General features: G+C 37.6%; 2 protein-coding genes across 6 annotated transcripts in view; one reads left to right on the top strand and one right to left on the bottom strand.

Annotated features, from left to right (window-relative positions):
- Positions 1 to 8,962, top strand: part of myripa (myosin VIIA and Rab interacting protein a) — a 56,386-nt gene extending 47,424 nt beyond the window's left edge. For 3 of the 4 annotated variants that reach the window (XM_022678026.2, XM_049482525.1, XM_022678027.2), the window contains 7 exons: positions 64 to 1,527; positions 2,417 to 2,476; positions 4,043 to 4,222; positions 5,395 to 5,556; positions 6,389 to 6,466; positions 6,556 to 6,616; positions 7,931 to 8,962. In XM_022678026.2, the coding sequence (XP_022533747.2) occupies positions 64 to 1,527; positions 2,417 to 2,476; positions 4,043 to 4,222; positions 5,395 to 5,556; positions 6,389 to 6,466; positions 6,556 to 6,616; positions 7,931 to 7,944 (2,019 nt within the window). In that variant the 3' untranslated portion in view covers positions 7,945 to 8,962. The remainder of the gene's footprint in view (positions 1 to 63; positions 1,528 to 2,416; positions 2,477 to 4,042; positions 4,223 to 5,394; positions 5,557 to 6,388; positions 6,467 to 6,555; positions 6,617 to 7,930) is intronic. The other variant, XM_022678029.2, reaches the window with a different exon arrangement.
- Positions 8,963 to 10,953: 1,991 nt separating this feature from the next.
- plxdc2a (plexin domain containing 2a) overlaps positions 10,954 to 26,747 on the bottom strand; it is a 29,698-nt gene continuing 13,904 nt past the window's right edge. For both annotated transcript variants that reach the window (XM_049483059.1, XM_049483058.1), the window contains exons 8-14: positions 25,264 to 25,359; positions 24,974 to 25,055; positions 22,716 to 22,776; positions 22,395 to 22,608; positions 18,204 to 18,242; positions 15,778 to 15,938; positions 10,954 to 12,126 (exon numbers count right to left, since the gene is read on the bottom strand). In XM_049483059.1, coding sequence (XP_049339016.1) covers positions 11,899 to 12,126; positions 15,778 to 15,938; positions 18,204 to 18,242; positions 22,395 to 22,608; positions 22,716 to 22,776; positions 24,974 to 25,055; positions 25,264 to 25,359 — 881 coding nt within the window. In that variant the 3' untranslated portion in view covers positions 10,954 to 11,898. The remainder of the gene's footprint in view (positions 12,127 to 15,777; positions 15,939 to 18,203; positions 18,243 to 22,394; positions 22,609 to 22,715; positions 22,777 to 24,973; positions 25,056 to 25,263; positions 25,360 to 26,747) is intronic.

Here is a 26,747-nt window from a genome sequence, read left to right as displayed (position 1 = left end):
TTTAGATTTTGTGTTGCTTTTATTCATTAATATGTTCAATAATTTTAGTGTTCTATTCTCCAGGACTACAGCAGGATTCTATTGGACGTTGTGGTGAAACACCGAAACAAGAGACAAGGTGCCTCAGACTTCCTAAGTGACAACACCATGGATACTACAACCTCAGATATGCAAAGCTCAGAGGTTGGGACTCCTGATGCTTGTGTGTCGGAGCTGGAAAATAATCATCTTCTGTTTGGTTCAGGAGAAAACCAGCTTACATCCACTCTGAGAGAACTGAGCAATAAAGACAGTCAAACACAGTTCTCCTCTATTGAAGATGAGCTTGATAGAGTGGAGGAGATAGTGGGAGAGAGAAATGATGATGTAGATAAGGAGAGAGAAAGTGAAAGAGGGGAAGCTTTATGGGACATGGAAGTGGACATGAAGAAGGAGGAATCTGTATCAGAAATGGAAGACTGTGGAGAGCAAAAAGCAAATGAGAATCTTTTAGATGTTGCAGAGAAAAAACAGAACCGTGCAGAATCAGTGAAGGAAGGAGATATGTTTGAGGCAGCAGTAGAAGAAGGAAAGGTAGGTAGTAAGAAGGAGAATTCAGGAAAGTTGACTACAGATATTAAGGGAGATAATAAGCAGAGAACTGCTGAAAATCAACAGGAAGAGTGCTCAGAATTAAGACTTAAAAGCATGGTGGCGGGAGAGCATATTAGGCTTGCAGACATAAATAATACTAACACTGAGGGAAGAATTACAACTACTAAAGACACAGCTGGTTATAGAGAAAGGATTAAGGAAGCTGAGGAAGGTGGATCACAAGAAAAACATGACAAAACAGAGCTAACACAAATTAAAAAATGCACCACTACTGAGGAGGAGATACCCAAAGAGCCAGAGAGACAAAGAAAAGCAGTTGGCCAGAGAAATAACGAATCTAAGAATCAAGAAGATGACGAGCAAACAAAAGATATGGAAAAAACAACAACGAATACTGGAGGAGATGCAAGTCTAGATGATGCAAGAAGTGGAATAATAGATGAAACGGATGAAACAGAGCAAGACAGCTGCAGTAATCAGGCTATAACTGGATGTCAGAGTGAAGAATCAGAGGTGGAATATGAAAGAATGACTGACAGTGCAATCAAGCCTTTGGATAACACACAAAAGGACACTGAAGCACAAGACAGCAAGATGAGAATCAGCAGATCAGATGACACTGAAAGGAGTGAGAGCGAGGAGGAAATTGTGAGGGGGAAGAAAAATGAAATGGAGATTATAAAGAGTGGAGAGAGAGAGGAATATATTGAGGTGGAACAAGACAGAGAGAACAAGAGCTTGAACGAACAAACGCAGGAGAGCTTTGTGGAAGACGAAGACGAGAGCAAGCATGACCTGGTTGAGAAAACCGAAGAACCTAATTGTGTGGGAAGAGCAGAAGAGTGTGATTGCAAGGAGCACATATTGAAGGAAGATCTGAACAGCGCCCACTATGGTCAAGAGGTGTATCTCACACCTGAGGAAATCTACAAAGTAAGGAAGAGTTGTTATAAATGTAAAGATGTTACATATTCTTACTTACAACTAGGGCTGCAACGATTAGTCAATATAATCGACAATGTTGATTATTTAAATTTGTTGACTGCAAATTTCAGTACTGTAACAGTACTGCATTACACAACGTGATGGGCATAGAAGTGCAATGGGAGATGGGTAAATGGCTCACTCCAATAGTGCCCAAACACAACAGATTACATTTTTAACCTTTAAATATCAGTACTTTCCACTTTTAAACATCTATACATATGTATGCCTTTTAAATCTCATGTTCAGCTGTTTCTATCATTTTTATCATTGTATCATAGAGGTGGAGGACATGGCAGAAATAATCGATGACTAATCGACTAATCGAAAAAATAATCACCAGATTAGTCGACTACCAAAATAATCATTAGTTGCAGTCCTGACTTATATATATATATATGACTTATATACAACATTTAAAGTATTATTATTTATTATTATGTTTTGAAACAGACAAAATCTATCAGTAGTGGCAGATTCATTAAAAAACTGCTATTCGGATGCTTTCCTATACTAAAATTTACATTGTATATTACAGTAACAGAATTGATCACAAAATTATAAAACATTGTCATATTGCCCACCCAGCTTTGAACTGGGGCTGCAACAATTAGTCGACATAATCAACAACTTTGACAACATTGACTATGAAAATGTGTGGAGGTGCTGTTAATGTGGGATGGAGTGCAGTAAACAGGGTACTTTGGAGAAACATGGATTAGGGTAACAAATTTGCTTTAATGTGCTAATTAAATGCTGGCACTTTTTTCTGTACTATTTCACTGTATTTTTTCTTTCTTTTCCTTCTTTCTGCCTTCCTTCTCTTTGTGATTGTAAGGGTACACGCAATCTGGACTTAGAAAAAGACCTGCAGTTCCTCTCCACTTTGGTACAGCAGGTGATTCTTGCTTTTTACAACAAAATAATTGATGCCCAAGATCATATTCACATTGTCGAAAGCAGTTAAAGGCACATTAGGAAACCCTGGGTTAGATTTCTTTTTTTCTCCCCCTACAGGCCGGGAAAAAAATGTTCACTGTCGCTCTGCTGTTCTACTAGTTTCTCCCCTCTTTGTGCATTGCATGGTTCAAAGTAAAATACAAAAAAAGTCTAGTTTTGTGTTGAGTTTTATGGCTGCAAATGAAATTAGATTTTGTACTGGTTTTGTGATTTCTGCAGCTCATTGTAAAACACAGTTCAAACTAGATTTTCACCAAATTATGGGCTATTTAGCAAATAAACATACCTGACCTTCATGTGTAAAGTAAGTTTGCCAAATAGCAGGAGAGGGAAAAGCATTTATCTGCCCTATTTTTTGCCAAAAAAGTATTTTCACTGGATAATAATGTGCACTACCAATAAATGAATGAAATATTCTGATCTATTTTCATACATATGGCGCAATGGATTATAAGCCGCATTATGCGACACTAGTAAGGAACATGGGTGTTGCCATGTTTCCTTCTAGGATGTAACTAAGATAAGTAAAGCTAAGCTAAGTAAACAAAACGAATTATTATAAAAACATATTCTCAAAATGAGTGAAACGAGTCAAACGAGCGCTGGATGTTACTCTACACAGATTTCTCTCGTGAAAATAGGTTTTTTGGATGAGTAAAGCGCTTCTGTTTATTTACAGTAAGCTTAGATTTTCAGATTTCCACTAAGGCTGGGTGCAGCAGCATTAGCATTAGCGGCTAGAGCTAGTAAATGCCGCCTCTGAACGGTGAAAGAGCTAGGGCTTAGCGCAGTTAGCGGCTAATGCTAATACTGCTCCAACAGAGAACTAAACTGATACTCCTGTATAAAGCTGCACTTGCTGCTCCTTACAAACTGACTAATAATATTCATACATAAGGGGTCTTATAGTGCAAAAATACGGTAGGTTAGCTAATACTGAAACAACAATGTTTAGCCACTGATCTTGTTTAGCTTACTAACAATCTAAACGAACATTCCCACTAGCCAATTAGGTATCCAGCAACAGACCACATCCATAAAAATAGTCAAGCAAACACCTTTACAAACGATGCCTACCGTAATGAAAGCACAAATATGCACAGAAAGAGATAAATCATCCCAGGGTTACTTAGCATCAGCCTTTTAGCTCTGCCATTCAGAGGTTTGTTCGTGGTTCACTTGTGTCTGACTCCTCTCTCTGTGGAGAGCTCTTTTCTTGTTTCTTCCTGCTCAGACATGGGAGCTATTTATTCATCTGAAACTGTGTGAAGCGCATTAATTAACATTTTTCATAGTGTGCTCAGTTAGAAAAAACTCAGTCTGATTTTCTTTTCTATTCTATGCTTCTGTTCTTTTCTAACTTCTATGTTCTTGGCTTCTATATATTATGCAAGCTTGTCTCTTCATGCCTTTACTATAGATCTATATAGATGTTTCCTTATCATAAATGAATGTGTTATGCCTGTGTGTGTGTGTGTCTGTATGTGCCTGATTGTGTCTGTAGAAGTACACAGCTGCATCACTCCGCAGCATCACCACTGAGGTGCTGAAGGTCCTGAATGCCACTGAAGATCTTATTCAGGGTGCCATGAATGATGGAGAGTCACGATCCCGGAACCTGCCTGTACTCCCTCCTGCCCAGAGCAAGAGACTGGACGAGCAGCTCAGCAGACTAGAGGAGAATGTAGGTATTCAACTTACATTTCCCATGTATGCTCCCTAACCTTATTACACACCCTAAAGACCTATTCAGACAGGATTAGTTTCACTGGGGAGGTGACTTATATGTGTCAGTAAAGAGTCTAAGGCCAGCTTTGTGTGATTATAACACTTTTAACTTGTGCAACTTTTTTATGATCACGGTTTGAGTTGTTACTTTGCAAGTGGTTTGAATCCTGTTCATGTAGCTTGCCATCGTCTACCGTAACCCTGAGAGAGAACAATTGGCCTTGCTCTCTCTGGGTGGGTAGATGGCGCTCTCTCCACACATCATTCTAAAGGGTGGCATCACAAGGCATCTGTGAGCTGATGTATCAGAACCAAGTTGTTGCAATTTCCTCGGAGTGCGCTGTGATGCTACTTGGTAATGCTACATCAGCAGCAGTTTGAATAGAGGTGGTGGCTGACTTCACATGTATCGGAGAGGCATTTGCTAGTCTTCACCCTCCTGGTGTTGGGGCCACATTAGTGATAGTACTGAGTGAGTTAAGTAAATGGCCATTTTATAGAACTTTATATAAAATAAAAAACTTTATTTTATAGAACTTTATATAAAATAAAAAATAACATTAAACACATAGGGTTACATCCCAGACTATTTTCTTGAGCCAGTCTGTGCAGGGCAGAGGGACAGTGGTTTGGTGTTGGTACTGGGTTTGGCTCAGGCAGAGAATCTAAACCCTAGTACATGGGCTGTCAAATCAGAGGCATATATTATCTTTTATCATTTAATATTTGTTTCATTTTTGTAACAATCGTTATCAAAGCAACTTTAAATAAAACGTATATTTATTCTGATACAAAACAGAATAAGAAGTTAGAAAACGTGTGCCTTGACAGGACTGTGTAGTCATTTCACACCACACAGTGATTGACATCAGTAGTCATGGTAAAGTAAACAGCCCCATGGCTTGCCTTATTTAAATCTCTTACGTCTGTCAGAGGACTGATTTTAAACCTGTGTGATATATTGGATTTCACAGCAGAGCACAGGAAACAAAAGAGCAACAATCGCCCAGTCCAAGTGACTGACATTGTTTTTATCAGTTGTTAATTAATTCAGGATCCTGTAGCCAAAAAAATCAAGAACTGATAAACAAAATAAACAGACATCATTTCTCTATGGCTGCGTTCCAGGTTTATGTAGCTGCGAGTGCTGTGTTCGGGCTGGAGGTTGAGTTGGATGATCTGGAGGAGTGTGCACGCAGCATCAGCGCAGCCACCTCTGATGGAGAACTTACTCATCTGGAGGAGCAGGTGGCCACAGTCGCCGCCCATGTGCAGCAGTCTGACCTCCAGGTGTGTTCAGCTTGTTCTTCTCCTCCACTGCCATTTCTCATAATAGTTCTTCTGAAGCATTACAGCTGAATAAATAAATGAAGTTACACTTATAAAGCACCTTTCTAGGAACCCAAAGACGCTTTACAATTTACACGTTTTACACACAACCATTCATACTCAGCACTCATCCACACACCGGTGAGAAGCGGCAGCCAATAGCACACAGTGTACTCTCAACCGGAAACCACCGGCGACCTGGAGGACTGCATCGAGCACTACAGCATTTACCCAGGACAGAATGCCAATCCATATCTGGGCACACAGTCATACATACACTTACACACACACTCAATCATATGCGATACACATAACAATACATATACAAAACAATTTAGAGTATTAAATTATCCCATTCACTTGATCTTCATGTTTTTGGACTGTGGGAAGAAAGCGGTGTCTCCGGAGGAAACCCACAGAGACACAGGGAGCACATGGAAACTCAGCCTAGATAGGAACTTGAACCCAAAACCCCAGTGCTCGGAGGTGAACGTGCTAACCACGTGCTAAGCCCCCGTGCCGCCCCAAGGGACACTGTGAAGTGCTTTAGCAAATGTGACATTAAAATATTAAACATTAAACATGTTCACACTAGTAATAATCTGTCTCAGTGTGAATAGGCCTTTTAGACTCCTTTTTAATGTGCATCCCTAGAAAAAAAAACATTCCTTTTTATCACAATTAGGCTTGTCGCACCCAATCACAATCGCAATATACCATTATTATAGGCAGTTACCATTGGTAAGCAATCTTGCATTTCTGTATAACTGTTTTTCATTTTTGGTTTATTCAGGTGACGGACATCGCAGCAAGAATCGCCGCTCTTAAAAACGCAGGCCTTAATGTTGCTGCGCAGACACGTTTCGCCAGGGTAAAACGATTTTGTAAAATTCGCACACAGCCACACACATACAGATTACAACACACACATCTCAATCTTTAAATTTATTTTGCTTACAGCCACAAACCTTAGACTCATCAAGGCAGCACAGACGACGACTACCAGCACCTCCAATGCAAGGTACAATATATTTTTTATAATCAATATATATTGATAAACAAAAACATTGCACTGACATGACAAAATTCATGGAATTTTCTTATGTAAATTGATCATACAGGGTAACCTTATGGCTTAAAAAAAGCCTAAACCTCTATACGTTCAAATGGAGCCTGATAGTGTGTATCAGTGGCTGATACAGTAGTATAAAAATGTTTGGGCATCCCTGACAATTAAAATTCCTTTATAAATCATTGGTTTTTCAGATCATCAATTTCAGTTCATTATGCTATATATCAGATGAACACAGTGATATTTGAGAAGTGAAATGAAGTTTATAGGATTTACAAAAAGTGTCATACAATTATGAAAAAGGGTTAATGTGGCCAAATGCAAGTTTTTCTCCTCTTTGCATCATTTGTACAGGCCAGTTTCATTTTGGAATAAGGTTCTGTAGACTGATGAATCTAAAATTGAGTTATTTGGAGAGTTGTATGCATGGCGGAAAAAGAACACAGCATTCCAAGACAAACACTTTACTGCTCCCCACAGTAAAATCTGGTGATGGTTCCATCATGCTGTGGGGCTGTGTGATCAGTGCAGGTATTGGGAATCTTGGTAAAGTTGAGGGTTACATGGATTTCATTCTTGAGAACAATGTTTAAGAATCAGTGAGAAAGTTGAAGTTGCTCCGGGGCTGGATACTTCAACAAACCAGACTCTCATTGGAAACTATAGGAAGCACTTAGAGAATGTTATTTTTGCAAAACGAGAATCTACTAAATATTGATGTAATTTTTCTGTTGGGGTTCTCAAATTTATGCACATGTCTAATTTTGTTTAAAGAATTATTACACACTTTTTTGTAAATCCTATAACTTCATTTCACTTCTTAAATATCACTGTGTTCCAACCAATGGTTTATAAAGGAAAATCTTTAAAAAAATGTTTAGAGGTGCCCAAACTTTTTTCATACCACTTTACATTGAATTTTCGAAGTTGTTTGGACATATATCATTCCTAGATCCACAGTGTTACGTGTTTAATAAAAATGTCATAGAAGTCATTACCACCCACAGTGTACAGTGCAGTGGGTGGTAATGTTCATAACTGGTGGTGTCTGACTAGGACTGTCCGTGCGAACAGACAATCAACTCTGTCAGGAATCACATTCACGTTCAGTGCAGGATGCCCAAAATGCAGCATATCCTACGTCAGTGCATTGATCAAAAGTCGTGGGACATTATACTTGCCTCATACCATTTGACATGTCAGTGTATGTAAAGTGCATGTCAGTCCTCTTTTATTAAGTGTTTTTATTCTGTCTGTTTTTAGATAAAAAAGCCTAGTGCAGGTCAAAGCTCAGGAAACAACTTGCGCAGCCGAACAACATCCCTGCCAAAACAGAGGAGCCTCTGTTCACTTGTGCCTTCAAGCAGTGAACTGTTGTTCCACAGGACAGCGTTTTACTGCTAGCCTTGACCAAAAGCCCTACACTCCATGCTGACCACTGTGGTTTGCCTTAAACCAACACCCAGGGCTGGGAGGACGCTGGGAAGACTCTGAGACAGTGTTTGAGGTATTTGTCCACAGCATTGTTGTGGATCTGTTCAAGACTGATGACGTTAAACAGAATAGAATTCCAACATTCTGTGAAAAACGGCAAATACACAGTTTGCTGAACTTTTCATTTCAGTTTGCTAAAATGTATGTGAGAAGAACTTAAACTTCATAATTGATCCTGAGGCAAATAGTTACATTGAAGTTGGAGAGTAATTAATGACTAAAAATAATTTAAGATTTTTTGGATCAGGTTGCTTTAACACTACAAACAGTTACAGTAGTTGGACAATGCAACTGAAACACCTGGTTTTAGACCACAATAATTTATTGTCCCGACGGACAGTTCTGGTGGAAACAGGAGAGTTGAGGTGCACATTGAATTCTGCCGTGATTTGGGCAGCCGTGGTTTTATGTTTTTTGGATACAATCCGGGTTAGCAAACGAACATCCCTTTCAGACAGCTTCCTCTTGCGTCCACAGTTAATCCTGTTGGATGTGGTTAGTCCTTCTTGGTGGTATGCTGACATTACCCTGGATACCGTGGCTCTTGATACATCACAAAGACTTGCTGTCTTGGTTAAAGATGCGCCAGCAAGACGTGCACCAACAATTTGTCCTCTTTTGAACTCTGGTATGTCACCCATAATGTTGGGTGCATTGCAGTATTTTGAGCAACACTGTGCTCTTACCCTGCTAATTGAACCTTCACACTCTTCTCTGCTCTTACTGGTGCAATAATGTGCAATTAATGAAGATTGACCACCAGGCTGCTCCAATTTAGCCATGAAACCTCCCACACTAAAATGTCAGTTTCATTGTCCAACCCCTGTATGTATGTAATTTCTTTTTCAAATTGTGTGAATATGATCATGCAATCAGTGTTGCACAATGAGAAAAAATGAAATCAGTTCCTTATATTTTAAATTATTGGATAATAAGCATTGCCTGCCAATTATTGATTTTTAATATTAAGACTGTGCACTTTGTTCAGTGTTAGGCTGTCAACAAAATGATGAAATCATGATGTTCAGAACTGTCAATATCTTAACTCTAAAAAGAGCACAGGAATCACACATCCTATTATGATGTTAGATTTGTGGATAAAGTATAACAAACACAGATACTAATTTATTGTAAAGATGTGATGGATTGATGCAAATGAATAAAGAAATATATTTAATTTGATGACCCTTCAATTATATACACTGTGATTACTAAGTTGTTACAATAAAAGAACATCTTGGTACATAGAATTCACACTTCTCAGTGTACAAAGCAGTCAGACCCATAATTCCTTGGGTAACAGAGCTATAGCAAACTGTTAACTGGGGTCCTTAGCTTCTTCCTTAGTTAATCCTATAAAAAAAGTCACCAATAAAACAAATAGAAAAATAATTCATATTGTTGAAGGTATTTTTAAAGTTTCAGTGTTGCAACATGACAAATACTGTTCATAATTCAGTTGTAACTGTAATATTAATGCTTTCATGTTGCTGAATATATCTCAAACTACCTGCAGAGTGAGAACTCTCAAAGGCTACATTCACATTACAGGCCTCACTAAACAATTCAGATTTTTAGATCAGATCAGTTCAGATCAGCTGTTGTGAGAATACGTATTTATAAATGTAACCTGTAGGCATGAGTAATATGAATGAATCTGTGCCTGAAGACAGATTGGTCACTAATTCAAATATGAAAGGAAGTTCTAAGAATGCTCATAATAATAATAATAATAAAGAATGTTAGATAAAGTCCCACCCCTCAGAAAAAAGGCATCTGTGTTTGGGTTGTTGTGCTAGAGTGGAAGTTCCCTCTGGATGTGGAAACCTATTCAAGCGCAATAGACAGAACAAACTGTTTAGTATATCAGAATCACTGACTACATTTCATATTTTCACGTTTTATCAATGTTTTAAAAAGGCAATTTGACCTTTTACCATTCATAAAGATGAGAGCCTGGTCTTAAAATCAAGTCTGATTGTACACATTCATGTTTACTGCCCAGGAATCAAATACACATCTGATTTAGCATCACATATGAAAGTGACTCAAATCTGAATTAAAATGCTCAGAATTAAGATGTTCCCTCAGCTCTGTGTCACATTAAGCAGACCTGCCAACATTGAAAGGATTCAAATTGCTAACAAGAGTATAAACAATATTTTGCAATTAAAAATGTTTGCATAGTCCTGACTAAAAGGAAATTGTCCTTAAAGGATAATATATTTTGTATAACTATATATTTAATACTATGATCAGGGGATCGCCAGTACGAATCCTGTTAATGCAGCTTGTCATCGGCTGCCAGAGCCCTGAGAGAGCACAATTGGCCTTGCTCACTTTGGGTGGGTAGATGGGGCTCTCTCCCCACATCACTCCAACGGGTGATGTCACTCAGCACAAGGTGTTTTTGTGAGTTGCTGTGATGCTACTCAGTAATGCTGCATCAGCAGCAGTTCGTAAAGAGGCGGTGGCTGACTTCACGTGTATCAGAGGTAGGGCTGCCACAAACGATTATTTTTATAGTCGACTAATCACCGATTATTTTTTATGATTAGTCGACTAATCGGATCATACGTTAATTGAATATAAAACACAGTTTATCACAATAGAATGCAGCTGCTATTATACAACCAACATTAGATTTCAGCTATATGCTAACTAAAAATAAAAACAATTAAAATCATAGTTCATTAAACCTTTAATGAAATATGCAGCTTGTTGTAACAGACAGTTATAATAATTTTAGCAGCTAAATAGCAATTTAGCTTCTTCGTCATTTAATCAAAAAAAGGTAATAAAAAAAAATATATATATATATAATAGTTTTTTTAATTACTTGAAACAAAAATATTAAAATCACCAGTGCAAATATGAAACAGTGCACATGTGTAAACCACGTGACCGACCGGATTATCTTAAGCTTTTATTATTAGGTATTCAAAAATTTAAAATAAAAAATCAGCATTATTTTGACAAAATTGAATTGTATTTATATTAATTGTGTCACTCGCTTAAATCAAATAAAATCATGATTTACTTTTTTTAATGCTGGTAGTTTTTTTTCCCCATGTATGTTTGGGAGAAGGGCAGTAATAATAGCATTGTGTGGTTTAAGTCTGGAAGACTAGAGTTATTTTTTTTACTGTATTATCATATCTCAAGTTAGAGAGAGAGAGATTGAGAGAGTCTTCAGCACAGTGACAGTTTGGAGGAAAGTGAAGTGTGGATGAAAGTACCTGAGGGCTCAGTAGGTAACTTTCCTGCGCAAATGGACGCAAACACATTCACAAAAACAAACTTGGTACAGCATGGCGAAATGTGACATCAAATGATATGCATACTTTAGAACATGGACTCTTACTTAAGTCTACTTGAAGGTAAAAATTTGTACCCGTTACGCAAAATGCGTACATGCTGGCAGGTCTGATTAAGGCAGAGTCGTTCTAGCCTGGTAATGTGAAAATGGCCTAAGAGAGTGTATGTTCACACTGTGTCAAGAAAATGTCTTTCCCCTTGTTAGAAAACTGTCTGTAGTGCAAAAAGGATACTGTGAACAGACAATGTCCCCTTCTTAAAAAGTACAGCATCATTTTCACCACCCCCAGTGTTCAACTGATTATATCCACAGCTGTTGTCAAAATAAATAAAGAATTGAGAGAAGAAGACAACTTTTTTCTGAGGTATGTTTCTATCTGTAAGTCTCTTCCACAGTGGGCTGGGATTGGAACTATATGTCAGCAAGTCTCCATGACGAGAAAGCGTTCTCTCTGGTCAGGCACGATGAAGCCGTCTCTTTGGTCAGTGGTGACGGAGCTCTCTCGCCGGTCTGAAATAATGAAGCTGTCTTTGGGCTCCATTACAATGAAGCCTTCCTTGTCTCGGGCCATAGCTTCCACTTCCGCATAGGCTGGATGGCCAGAGCCTCGACGAAACTTCATTGCAGGCCAGTGCCTTGGTCTTCTCTGATGGACAGTGGACAAACAACACACATTTATTACTTTACACAAGGCATCCGCTGAATGGGTGTCATTTCTGTGCCCAGAACTTTAAAATATTAAGCATAGTGTCTTGTACATTGACCTAATTGCAAAAGTAAGATATATAATTAAAAACATTAATAAAAACTATCACCAGCATTCAGTGCTGACTACCTTATCTCTTGTGCACAGGGATTTCTATAGATTCTCTGAATCTTTTGGAAGCCTTTTTTTTTCACAAATTGTTGAACCTCTGGCCATCTTTGATTCTGAGAGATGCTGCCTCTCTAAAAAGTTATTTTTATACCCAGTCATGTGAGTTAGTTGCATATTGCTCCTATTGCAGCAGTGCTAAAAATGCTAAAAGGTTGTAAGGAGCAGTAAAGCTCCTCGGCTGAAGTGCAGTGTTATTTGGGAGTTTCTCCAGCACTGAGGCTGAGTGCATTAGCATTAGCCGCTAACCGCGGTGCTAGCTCTTTCGACGTTCAGAGGTGAGTATATCGGACTGTAGTCTGCATGCTTACCATGTTAAAACAAGCTGCGTAGGATGAACTGCTAGCTGACAGTGCCCTGGGTTACCGGAACACCTCAATCTACTGCCACTTGGCGGCATTTACTAGCACTAATCGCAGCTAGCTGGCACTGCTAACCGCGGCTGGCTAGCATTGCTAACCGTGGCTGGCTAGCACTGCTAACCGTGGCTGCCTAAGTGTTTGCTAACAGCGGCTAGCTCTCACTCTTCTGTAAAATACTAGAATTCTGAGTTTACAGTAAATGAACAGAAGAATTTACTAACCCAAATAAACAGTTTTCAAAAGAGAAATCTGTGTAGTTTACTGTAAATGAGCCCCCCTCAGATTTAGAAGAGAAACATGGTGACTTCCTTGTTTACTTCAAGTATGCATTCTTACTAGTGTCCCTTAATGCGCCTTAAAGTCAGGAGTGCCTTATGTATGAAAATAGACCATAAAATTGAAGTGATATTGATTTTTTTCTTGCTCTGTCCCAGCATTTTTCAGATATGTTGCTGACATCAAGATGTAAATGAGTAAAACATGGGTCTGAAAAATTAATTATTGTTTATTAGGGGTGTGACGAGACACTAATATCATGAGACGAGACACGATATGGGGTTCACGAGAACGAGATGAGACGAGATTTAAAAATAAAATAAAATAAAAAAAGTCAAAAATGAAAAATGGCTTGAAAACTAAAGTTTTATTTGACAAAATCATATAACGCAAACTTAACAGACTGGTTTCTCTCACACATTGATTCTATAAGAAATAGAAATAAGAATAAAATTTTAAACTTTTCTAGGTCTTATATAGTGCAAACAACAAGTGCAAACCACAACCAGTCATATTAAGACTATGGTTTGTGTTTTTTTTCTCCTAAATCTCTTATAATTTAACTATGCATAACCATGACCAGTTAGATTAAGACTATGCTTGAAGTGCAAACTGAGACAGAACTTTTTTTTAAATACAGTACAGAGCTAAGGGATTAGTACACCTGCCTATGAAACGTGTATGAAAGTAAGGATTTACTTACAGCATTTATATATGGTTTGTGTCTTGTTGGTCACTCTGTTACGGTTTATTGTTTCCACTGGAGCCAAAATGCAGCCAGACATACAACTTAAAAGTAGCAGAAGCATCTTCTATACAAATGCCCTAATTTTCCTCTTCTGCTGAGAGCTGCTCTCACTTCTCAGTAGTGCTGGGCGATAAAACGATATCGATAGTTATCGAGGAAACTATATATCGCGATAAGTCGGGGCGAGAAATTCGATAAACTAAATTTTCTATTTCCCGTTTAAGTAGCGTTGTGAAAAGGCGCAGCACGAGATCAGGCAGCACGCTGAACTGCTGCTCAGCCCAGTACAACCCCTCCCCTCCCCTCTCCACCATCCCCCTCCGCCCCACCCCCCGAGCCCCTCCACTCTGAACTCCTCACATAGCGGCTCCTTCTCTCCCATTTACTGGATAAACTTCATTTATACTATTCAGCGGCGCTACACTGGAAAACTCACCTTTTAAATATGAGGCATGCGTCTCCAAGATATTTAGAGAGGTGAGCTTGTTCAGATTTCTGAAGGCAGGTAAACGCTGCTCTGTTTGCTGCTAGTTAGATTAGCTTGTCTCCAGTTTAAAGTTAGCGATGTTTAGGTGTAAAAGGGATCTGTGCAATCTGTCATCATTAGCTAAGATGCTTTCACTGCTTTTTACATTCTAATAAACTAATGGGTAACGCACGTTAGCCGTGTTAATCCACGTTTCGTGTAAATTAAGGTTAACTTCAGCACGAGTGAGGGGTTAGTATATAAACACACAGAAAGGAAGCACTTTCCATCTTTTTTCCTAACTCTCACTGTTTCTGTTAGAAAACCCTGAGGGCAGCATTCTCCTCTGTCTTTGTGTTTTATAGTTTTTAACAGATAGAGAGTCTGTTATGCTGGATATTTTACTAAATACAGAAGATTATATAATCTGTCTAGCTGTATTTGAACTGAGCTAAACATTGCTGTTACTGAACTGGAGTTTTAAATACACTTAAGTAATGTAAGTCTAGTCTACTGAAAGCCAGTAATGTTAGTATAAATCTGTACTGCAGTAGAAGTGGATCATTTCAGAAACTTGACTTTATTCCTCCCACCTCCATTATAGGCCACTTTTTTTTTTAAATATTTAAATGTTAGCTTAATTTAAATGAAAAAAAAACTAAAGGCTCTTATTTAAAAAAAAACATAAGCAGTAAATTATCTAAAATTACAACAAATAGAAAATAGAAAAACAGTAAAACATATGTAATACATACTTTTTATATGACCAAAATTAAACTAGACTGAAATCTGACTAAAACTAATAATATCCGATAGACTAAAATGTAACTAAAACTATTATACATTTTAGTGAAAAGACTAAGACTGTATCAAAATCACCTGTCAAAATGAACACTGTGATATACTCTTGTATTTTGCTTTATGTAGTTGCCTGCATTCAGGGAGGGGAATGATCTTTTGATTAAATATAATTTTATAAAAATAAATAAAGTGTTATTGCAATTTAAATTAAACAGACATATAATGTAAAGGGTCTTACATATTTTTTAGTTTATATATTTGTCCCCTTTTTAAAATTAATTTAAAAGCTGTACCCACCTGGCAAGATGTTAACATCCTAGTGTCTGTCCACAAGGCTCTGAGCCTGCTAGTGATTTTGTCCATAACTCCCTTATTCTGTCACTTCTGAGTAAAAATAGAAACCTTTAAGTGTAACAGAAAGTGATTTGATTTATATCGTGATACATATCGATATCGGCTGATATGAAAAACTATATCGTAATAAGATTTTTTTCCATATCGCCCAGCCCTACTTCTCAGCCATCATACTCTATCGCTATCGCTACTGGGTTGCCAGATCCCTCTTCAAAAGTCCTAACATAACTGTTTTTTTGCCCCGCGAGACAGGTTTAAGCCTGACGAGAAATATCGTCCGTTTTAATCTTGCGAGATCTTGTTTAGATTTATTATTAAATTTTTTTTTTACAAAGTGCCTCAACCGGTGTTGTATCACACAAATAGAATTAATTTTCATTTGTACAGTTCTGTTTACTGAAAAGAACACTACTCACCTCTATGAAGAACAAACTGGCGGTGGACGTAGGGTGGTGGTACATGTAGAGTGTCACCATTACTGCAGTCACCAAAAGCAGCATAGTGACCAAAATACCCACGAGCAGACCCGTCTGCAGCCTCTCTTCATTCTTATTCTCTAGACTGTCTGTGGCAGAGGCTGGTAAACAAATAAAACACATTTATTCATACTCCTATCAGAGGTGGCAGACAACTCAATCAATGCATGCTATAGGAAGCTGTACAATGCCTATAAAAATATGTTTTCCCTTTGTGTTGCTTTTACATATGGAAACATTTTATATATGGTAAAAAAAACAGATTTCTACAAAGTAAAGTGAATGAAATAGAAATATAAAATGTAAAATTATTTACTGCATAAATAGTTTTCATGCATGATTAATGGGTATTAAATATTAACCCTCCTATTATGTTCATTGGATAGGGAACAGCAATGGTGTTCCGGGGTTAATTTGACCCGGTGCATGTTTCATTATCTTAAAAATGTCTGAAACCCAAAAAAATCCTTACAAACAGTGTAAATATATATTTTTAAATAAATCCATTACTAATTATTCTATCAATATTTAGTGCAATGATGTTCCTTACCTCTAACAGGTAATACTTCAATTAGGATAATTTACTTGTTTTTAAAAAAAAAAAAAATTTACAAACATTTTTTAATGTTTCACTGCTTTTTCACTTTTGAAAGACCAACATATAAAACAATAGTTTTACATAACATTAAAACATAACATTGCAATTTTGTTTTAGTTTCAGTTTTTTAGGGGATGATTGCAAATATGTGAGATACCCCATTTTTATATTATATGTTGATTACACTAATTAAGGCAAGTTTCTGACAAAAAATACTTTTAACTATTTTTTTTAATCTTCAAACTTTAAAATGGGTCAAATTGACCCGGAATATAACAGGAGGGTTAAATAAAATAATAGAATTGTCCACCTACACAGTAGTTTTAAAGTTAATATGCAATAGACAATGGTTCCAAACTTTTGAATGAACTACATACAATGACTTTCAAAAAATGTCTGTTATTGTGAATAGCAATACTATTTTCTAATAACTAATTTTCAAAAAACATAGTTAAGATTGACATATTTCTGTAATATTTTAAGTAAGATTAATCTTGATCTTGATTAATCTTTCAAAAAGAGCCCATGATGACATATGTGTGCACACCCTTGTACAGTGGTATGAAAAAATCTGGGAACCCCTGATTTTCCTTTATAAATCATTGATTTTTCAGATCAGCACTTTTAGTTAAATATATCATATAGCAGATGAACACAGTGATATTTGAAAAGCAAAATGACGTTTATAGGATTTATAGAAAGTGTGCAATAATTATGTTCCTATGTGACTTGTACTAAACATCCTGAGAGCATCACTGCAGGACAGTGTGTAAACATGTGTTTGTTCATCTTACATCGTTTACAGAATGTGTGTGTGCTGGGTTAGTGCTGGAGATAAAACTAGCTCCTTTTAAAAGTGTGTTTTAACCATTTTAACAATTCAAAAGCTTTATTTAAATGGTTTATTTTCCATAGTTCTGACACAATTTATAGATAAAAAAATAAAGTACTATTTATAAAAAATGTTACATCGTATTTTAAGGATTTTAACCTTAAAATAATTACAGTAATTATCCCACAATAAGAAATAAACTTGAATGAGTTTTTCCCTGAATTTATGTTTTATGTTTCAATTTTCAGAAATGGGTGTGGGCTCTTATGCGTTAAGCTAAAGTTTGGGCACCCTGCATGATCAACACTATGTAACAACCCTTTTTGTTAGTACCAGATACTTGTGAACACGTTTTCTTGCTGGAGATTTTTTCCCCATTCTTCCTTGCAAAAGTCTTCTGGTTTCTCAAGAGTCCTGATTGACGTTTGCGGTTAGAAACAGGTTTTGATCAGCCTTTCTTGCAGTATTACAAGCAGTTCGTGCCAGGCAGCTTCTAGAAGAGTGGATGGCTGATTATTGGGACAAGGTTTGAGGAGCCAGATTTGCATCACCTGAGCTTTCCAAACAAAAATGGGAAATAGCCCTAAAACCTTGTGAAAAGTTACCTGTGAGCACAGATACTTTGTGCCTTAACTCTTCGTGATGCTTCTTTCATTTCTTTTCATTTTTAAATAATTCCAAAAACAAATCTTGTTTGTTATGTTGAAAAAACAATCTACTGCTATTCACAGTTAAGAACACGGGGAGCCCACATATATGCATGCCACTGTATTTATTAATTTTTAGAAAGTGCTGATTATTCCTGATTTTCCTGAGTCCTATTTTTAGAATTGGAGGGTTTTGACTAATTGTTTCACTAAAAGTTTAAAATCCAAGTTTAAAACTCATCAATTCCTTTTATTTTTAAATGGATAAAATAATTTTAAAATGACTCACCTCCATCTTCTGTCAAATGAAGTGCCATGTTTGTGTCATCTGCAAGATGATCAACAGAATAATTACAGGTTAAAGTAATGATAATGAACACATTTCATTTCTGCTTATGTCTTGTGACATTTAGTTTGAGGTTTGAAAATTACAAATTTAACTTATAAAACTTTCCACTGAGTTTATGCCAGTGTAATTTACAGATGTAATATGGGGGTTTTATTAAATTAAGGACTTGCTGCTGAGCTCCGTGGACTGTAAATTGTAGTTAATGTCAGTCAGACCGAGGCTTTCTGACAGATTTATAGCACAGCAGAGTGAGAGGAAGCAGGCGGAGTGTATGAGCGAGACCTTGTAAACATTATATACAGCTTGTGCTTCTGGCTCTTGGCCTTGTTAACAGTATGGCCGTTCTGTGTGTGTTAATATTCCCATTTCCTTCAGCCAGCTGTGGCTGGACTTGTTGACTAAATGCTTGGTGAAATTAAGTATATGTTATGTGAAGAAATATTAGGACGTCCCATTAACACATTTAAACATATTGTCAGTGTCCTGCAAAAACCTTGTATGTATCTATTTACATTTTTTGGATTTTTCCCTTTTTAAATAATGTCAGTCTGGCAGAGGTGCTTAATATTGTTTGTTCTTTTCTTGATGAATAACTTATAACTTTTGGAGCTCTAAACCTCTCATTTAGATAAAATAATTAATAAATTCAACATAAAAAAAGATGAGTACTGTCACTTAAAATTGAATCACGCCGACCATACATCTAACATTTTTTAGCGATTTCTTTGTCGCAGACAAATTTCGAGAGTCGGTATAAAATCACGAGAGTCTTGCTAGAGAGTTGAATTGCAGTGGAGTTGCGGTCGAGTCGTCTCGATCATTTAGTGTAAGATGGTTAGGACTGAAAGTTTTAGTCCTTAGTCTTGGCGCTCCGATAAAATCAACCATGTTTAATATTAGAACAAGTCTTGAGACTCGACTCACGCAAATAGTGACGTGAACAATGTCAACAACCAATAGGAGAGCTACAGGAAGAGGCAAGGCAAGTTTGGTAATGTTTGCGGAAGGTGGACATGTATGAGACTCCGGTAGAGCTGTGGAGTGAGCAAAAGTGTCTCTTTGACATGTCTTCCCTTTTACACCACAACAGAGTCAAAAAGATAAAAATCTTTAAGAAAAAAAAAATTATATATATATATATATATATATATATATATATATATATATATATATATATATATTCATAAATAATCTCAGAAAGAATATAGTGGCAGCCTTATAAATAGTGACCCAACAAGATCCCCAGTCTTAAAATCTGTAAAATCTTAAGCTGTCCATACACTACACGACTGTCTATAGACTAAACAGACTTAACAGACTAAAGTCTGACACTCTCGTCACAGAATTTTTACTCACAGACAAAGATTATGCAAAGACTGGGGATCACTAACTGCAAGACTGCAACTAGATTCTTTCTGAGATTACTTCTCATGTTCATGCTTCTGGTAGAGTTTACATACAATACATATTACATATTAAATTACAAATGATTAAATTACAGTCAATCCTGTAATACAGCAAGACTCTTGTGATTTTATCCCGACTCTGGAAATTTGTCTGCGACAGAGAAAACGCTTGAAAATCATTAGGTTTAAGAACGGCATTAGTCTGTAAGTAAAGTCTTTAGATGTGAGGGTGTCAGACATCAGTCTGTTAAAAGTCTTTTCAGAGTCTTTTCAAAGTCATGTAGTGTATGGATAGCATTACTTAGTTACTTACTTCAACTTCAATTGTCTGTCATACAAAGCCTTCAAATTAAACAATGGCTTACTGATCGGCTCAGTTGACCATTTTACAATCTGATTCAGGCAATTCATGATTCCTTTACACAACATGTCAAATTTCCAAACCATGCCACCAAGGAAAAAGATAAAACCGATTCAATAAAAGCCTGATAAAATATAGTCATCTTGGTTTTATCAACCCAAAAGTAGGGCCAGAAGCCCAAACCAAATCATGTAAAATAGTGTGAAAAAAGTGTTTGCCCCTTCCTGATTTCCTGATTTTTGCATGTTTGTCACACTTAAATGTTTTGGAACATCAAAACAATTTAAATATTAGTCAAAGACAACACAGGTAAACACAAAAATGCTATTTTTAAATGAAGTTGTTTATTATTAAGTGAGCAAAATTCAAACCTACATGGCCCTGTGTGAAAAGTGATTTCCCCCTTGTTAAAGCCCCACTAGGTAGGATTTCCTTGATTTTTAATCTTTTTAAATAAGTGAAATTACAGCTTGAAACTCACTGCAGCGCTGCATATTATTATTAATTACATTAATTACACTCTGCAACTGTAGGGGGAGCCCACGAGCACAACATCTCAATCCTACTTAGTGGAGCTTTAAAGCATACCCTCACTGATCCTTAAAAGCTACACATAATGCCGAGATCCAAAGACATTCAGGAACAATTGAGAAATAAGGTAATTGAGACCTATCAGTCTGGAAAGGGTTATAAAGCCATTTCCAAAGCTTTGGGAATCCAGCCAACCACAGTGAGAGCCATTGTTCACAAATAGCGAAGACATGGAACAGTGGTGAACCTTCCCAGGAGTGACCGGCCGCCCAAAATTATCGCAAGAGCGCAGCGACGACTCATCCAGGAGGTCACAAAAGACCCCACAACAACATCCAGAGAACTGCAGGCCTCCCTTGCCTCAGTTAGGGTCAGTGTTCATGCCTGCACCCTCCGAAAGAGACTGGCCTACATGGCAGCGTTCCTAGACGAAAACCACAGCTGAGCAAAAAGAACATTAAAGCTCGTCTAAACTTTTCCAGAACACATCTTGATGATCCTCAAGACTTTTGGGAAAACATTCTGTGGACCGATGAGACAAAAGTTGAACTCTTTGGAAGGTGTGTGTCCCAGTACATCTGGCGTAAAAGAAACACTGCATTCCAGAAAAAAACATTATACCATCAGTAAAACATGGTGGTGGTAGTGTGATGGTCTGCGTCAGGGCCTGGAAGACTTGCAGTGATAAATGGAACTATGAATTCTGCTCTCTACCAAAAGATCCTGAAGGAGAATGTCTGACCATCTGTTTGTGACCTCAAGCTGAAACGAACTTGGGTTCTGCAGCAGGACAATGATCCAAAACACACCAGCAAGTCCACCTCTGAATGGCTGAAGAAAAACAAAATTAAGCTTTTAGAGTGGCCTAGTCAAAGTCCTGACCTGAATCTGATTGAGATGATGTGGCATGACCTTAAAAAGGCTGTTCATGCTGGAAAATCCCCCAATGTGGCTGAATTACAATAATTCTGTAAAGATGAGTGGAGCCTAAATTCCTCCACAGCGCTGTAAAAGACTCAGTGCAAGTTATCGCAAATGCTTGGTTGCAGTCCGCTTAGTCCGACCAGCTATTGGGTTTAGGGGGCAATCATTTTTTCACACACAGCCATGTAGATTTGGATTTTTTCTCCCTTAATAATCTTCATTTAAAAATAGCATTTTGTGTTTACCTGTGTTGTCTTTGACTAATATTTAAATTGGTTTGATGTTCCGAAACATTTAAGTGTGACAAACATACAAAAAATCATGAAACTAGGAAGGGGGCAAACACTTTTTTACACCACTGCATAAATTTCCACAAGTAAATGCTGTTAATGCTGCTTTTATTTATCATACAGTTTTCCCCAGCTGTTTACAGTCCAGCTGTGTGATTCTGTGCTGAGCACACTGCAGCCTCAGCTTTCTGTTTTTGACTGAAGAACAGAATCTATGATGAGGTTGTTTGTGCATTCTGAGATGCTTTCTGCATTCAATCTCTACACAGAGTGGTTATCTGGGTTACTGTAGCCTTTCTGTCAGCTCCAACCAGTCTGTCCATTCTTTATTGACCTTTCTGATCAACTCTTATCGACTTCTTTCTGTCTATAAGACTGCTTACAACAGTGATGTTATACTATAATGCAATTCCCCCTTCTGATTGCTGATGTGAGCATTACCTGAAGCTGCATGACATTACCTGAAGCACTGCATTGCTGGTCTGTGATTGGTTGATTATTAAATGATTGCATATATTAAAGTGCTTGTTCAGGCTACATCAGAGAACTAAATGAAAATGTAATATTTCAGATATGGGGTTAAGTGCTGTTAATAGTGCACTTTTTGTAGTGTACTCGCCCTCAGTATGGGTGCTGTTGGGAGAAGAGTCTGTGGCTGAGCCGGTTCTGGTACTTCTGGTCGTTGTGGAGGTTCTGGTAGGCTTTGCTGAAGCCTTAGACCTGGAGATCTTCCCTGTCGTTCCTGCGTCCACAGCTTTATTGATTGGCGGTGTAATGGTTACACTGAGGTGCTGGGATATATTTGCAGTCTGACTGCAGCTCTGGTTCTTCATCTGGAAATACATTGGCATGCCATTGTGAAAAATGGTGGGAGGTTACAAACAAGCAGCGCGAAGAGGACGACGGTCTTGTGAAATATTTAAAATGCATGTCATTATACCTCATCCAGACATCCGCTGTCAACCCAGTCCTGTCGATTTCGGTCAAAGCCACTGGAACATCTGCACATCAGAATGCAAATCAAATTTCTGGAAGCCATTATGCAGCCCTGCAAGATCTTATTTGGATGTAAACTCAGAATTGGCGAGCATGCTAATGTATCACACTTCTGATTTAATGTGACGGCCAGCTGTCTAGTAAACTGCATTCATGCTGATCAACGATTCCTCAAAAAACTTTCAGAATCGCAATGTGTGGTTTGCCTCATGATTTGCTGATTACGTTTTGAATAAAATAACATATTTTTGTGCAACTCTCTTCTCCAAAAGCAACAGTTAAAAAAGGTTAGTTAGTTTTTTTATTGGTCTGTTTTAATTGATAACAACTAAATTAACCACACTGTATCAACCACATATTCAGTGGTATGAAAAAGTGTTTGCTGCCGTCATTATTTCTTATTTTTTGCATATTTGCCACTCTTAAAGCTCACCTTCCGCGAAAATCCGATTTTTCTTGTTTTTTGTGGAATACAGTAGGTCTCTCCGAGTTGAATGTGTACACCTGCACATTAAACTGTTTTACAGCCCCCATTGTCTGCAGGAGCTAAGCAAAGAAATCCCCCCTCCCCCCCTCCGAAAAACGGGTGAATTTTGAATTATCTTTCTGCCTACGTAGGCAGAAACTCACAGACCAGCCCACCTTGGCTCGAGAAACTCCCAGAGGCGGAGCTGAAGCGACGCAACATCACCGCTCATCAGTTAGGAGGTGGGAGGCAGTGAGCGGCAGAGCGGTGGAGGGGCGTCGCAGTGCTCCTAGCCAATCAGAGGAGAGATATTTGCATGCTGTTTGCATGTATGAATATTCATGAGCAAAGCTGGAATCCGGTCATTTTGGACACACCCCTAAAACAGTCCATTAAAAAAGAGCTATACAGAGACACCTGAGCACTTTTTTTTTTACAAAAACGGCTCACATGTCATTCATTCATACTAGAGACCACAACTAGACATTTTAAAATGAAAGAAAAAACGACGGAAGGTGACCTTTAAATATTTCAAAGACAACACAAAATGCAAAAAAAGGTTCAAAAAGGTTTTTAAATGAAGGGAGGAAAAAAATAACCAAACCTACATGGCACTATGTGAAAGATGTATGACAGTAACAGTAGATTCGAGGTTACTTATCTTCAAGTGTTTTAAGAGAAGTTTATGATTATTATGTTTTAAAAATGATGTCCAAATTATGAGTTATAAGTTACAAACGAAATTGGCTTGCACATTTTTGTACCCTATCCTTTAAGAAATTAACAGGACAAACTAACTATATAGCTTTCACTGAACTCATACACATCCCTGTTTTTCCAGTCAGAACACTGCACTAAAAGGAAAAAATGTTTATTTGATTTCTGCTATGCTCTCTAAGCAAACATGTATTTGAGATCATCTGCACATTGAAACAGTTTCCGAATCATAAAATTACAACCCCAAATCATGAAAATAAACATAAAAATGCAAGAAAAAACAGTTTCTTACATTTACTTTCACTTGTATTTAATTGCAGGCATTAGGAACCCAAAATATTAGATGTTTTCTCTTGTGATTTCTTTCAATTTGTTAATATACATCAATTTCTGCACTTTGAGCATACAGCACATTCCAAAATAGACAAACGCACAGCAGCATATTATTTTGAAGTGGAACAAAAATCGATTTTTCTTGTTTTGTTTTGTTTTTTAACACAGATTTTTTATTTAAATGTAAATGCCAAATATTAAAAGCTTAAGAAGGGGGTGTATGTTGTGCACCATATAATAACATAATAATGCAATTAAACAGTATATTTAAACATTTGGGTTTTTATTTAAACCTTTGTACTCTTTACATTTTTTTAAGCTTAGGATGTCTGACACTTCAACAGATGTGGGAAAAAGCATCTTCCAGATTTTTTTTTTTTTTTTTTATGTAATTGTCCTATAAAACATTTTAATTGCATTTTAGGCTATTGTGTTGTAATTATATCAGTGGATTTAAATAATTGTAATTATTTAATGAGGATTTTATACATTTATACATTTGTGATTGTAACAGGACTAAAAAACCCAAAAAACAAATTCAATTCAAGCTGAATTAGTCTTGTTGCACCAGTACTAACAGAATAAAGAAGCCAATATCGGTTGTATCATCACTTGTATCAAACGTCCTACAAAAGTATGTGATATGGAAAGCAGTTCCACTGTGAAAGACATTTGTGAGAGAGTACCTCTGAAGGCGGCTGCACCAGCTACAGTTGAATCCGATGTGAGCCGTAGTGCAGCTGTCACAGCTGGAGAACTGGAGGCAGGCTAGCATCGTGGGAAGAGCAGGAAACAGTGACACAATTTAGCAGAGAGGTGAGAAAACAGGGAGGGTGCTCTCGCAGTTCCCTCACACTAAACAAACAAATACACACCACTACACTGAGAGAAATACCACTTGGCACAGCGGTCCTGAAAACACAACAAGGGCTGGTCTGATTCCATCAGCCTTGCCTGCAAACTCGCATCGACTTACTCGGCAGAGGCAGCATCTCAACGGAGGAGCGGTTGGTAATCTTGGATTTCAGAAGCTCAACTCGATGGTATTCATATATTGTTCTTCTTCGGACATCTGTGAGAGAAGTAGAAATGAGAAGCATATAGAAAGAAAAAAGTTCAAGAACTTAAAGGAGAACTCCGGTGTAAAATTGACTTTGGGTGTAGTAAAACATGATAAAAAGTAACTAATCTTCGTTGAATAGCCCACCTCCACTCTCCCACAGCGTTCAGAGATCCAGTAATGCTACAGGTTGTAAACAGTGGTTCTTAATAAGCTTCTTATGCACTTTGAAAGTTATTAAAAATGTCAGGGCTCTGTGCTCAGAGGGAGCACAATTGGCCCTGCTCCCTCTGGGTGGGTAGATGGCGCTCTCTCCCCACATCACTCCTAGGGTGATGTCTGCAGCACAGGGCATCTGTGAGCTGATGTAGTGAAACCAAATCACTGTGCTTTCCTCCAAACGCGCTGTGATGCTGCTTGGTAATGCTGCATCAGCAGCAGCTCGAAAAGAAGCAGTGGCTGACTTCACAGGTATCGGAGAAAGCATGTGTTAGTCTTCACCCTCCTGGTGTGTTGGGGCATTATTAGTAATAGGGGGAGTTCTAATGAGTGGGTTGGGTGATTGGCCGTGTAAATTGGGGAGAAAATGGGAAAAAAATTAAAAATAAATAAATAAATAAAAATGTCAGGGCTCTATCAATGAGGTGCGGAGCTACTTTAAGCCTGGATAACGGTGTAAAAAGCGATTTATCTGCAGGGGAAAGAATATGCCCCATATCACCCAATCTAAAGCATGTTTGGACAAACTGCGAAAAATGACTGGATCTCTGAACACTGCGGGAGAATGGACGTGGGCTATTCAACATAGGTGTTTTATTACACCAAAAGTACTTTTTATACCGGAGCTCTTTTTTAATAAGTTGCAAAGATCATCAAAAATGTTATGATGAAACTGACTTTCAACAGGACCAACCACGGAAAGGAGAAGTTTATCAGAGTGACCAGAGTATTTTGGTTTGTTTAACACTTTTAAGTTACTACACGATTCCATATGTGTTCCTTCATAGTCTGCATGACTTCAGTATTCATTTTTAATGTAGGAAAAAATAAAAAAAACATTGAATGAGAAATTGTGTCCAAACTTTTGTCTGGTACTGTATGTTTTATTATACGTAATATTTCAAGGTCTACTTCTGGTGCCTATATTTAGCTGTTTTTGGCACATTTTGAATGAACAACGGGCAGTTAATATTGTTTATGTTTGTTATGACTTGATAGAACACAGTGGATCAACACCAGCAGATGACATGTCTCTCCAAACCATCACTGACCATCAGTAAATTTTAGGAAGAGTGGAAGAAGTGTGGAGTGTCACGGTCTCGCTCTGTTCCCCTGTGTTTCTCCTGTAATTTTCCGTCACGTGTGTCTAATTTGTAGCTCCGCCCCTCGTTACCTGTCTC

The sequence above is a fragment of the Astyanax mexicanus genome, chromosome 8 (genome assembly GCF_023375975.1).
Source record: "Astyanax mexicanus isolate ESR-SI-001 chromosome 8, AstMex3_surface, whole genome shotgun sequence".
In the NCBI taxonomy this organism is placed as follows: domain Eukaryota; kingdom Metazoa; phylum Chordata; class Actinopteri; order Characiformes; family Acestrorhamphidae; genus Astyanax; species Astyanax mexicanus.
Note: the sequence above shows the minus strand (reverse complement) of the source record. Positions and strands in the feature narration are given on the sequence as shown.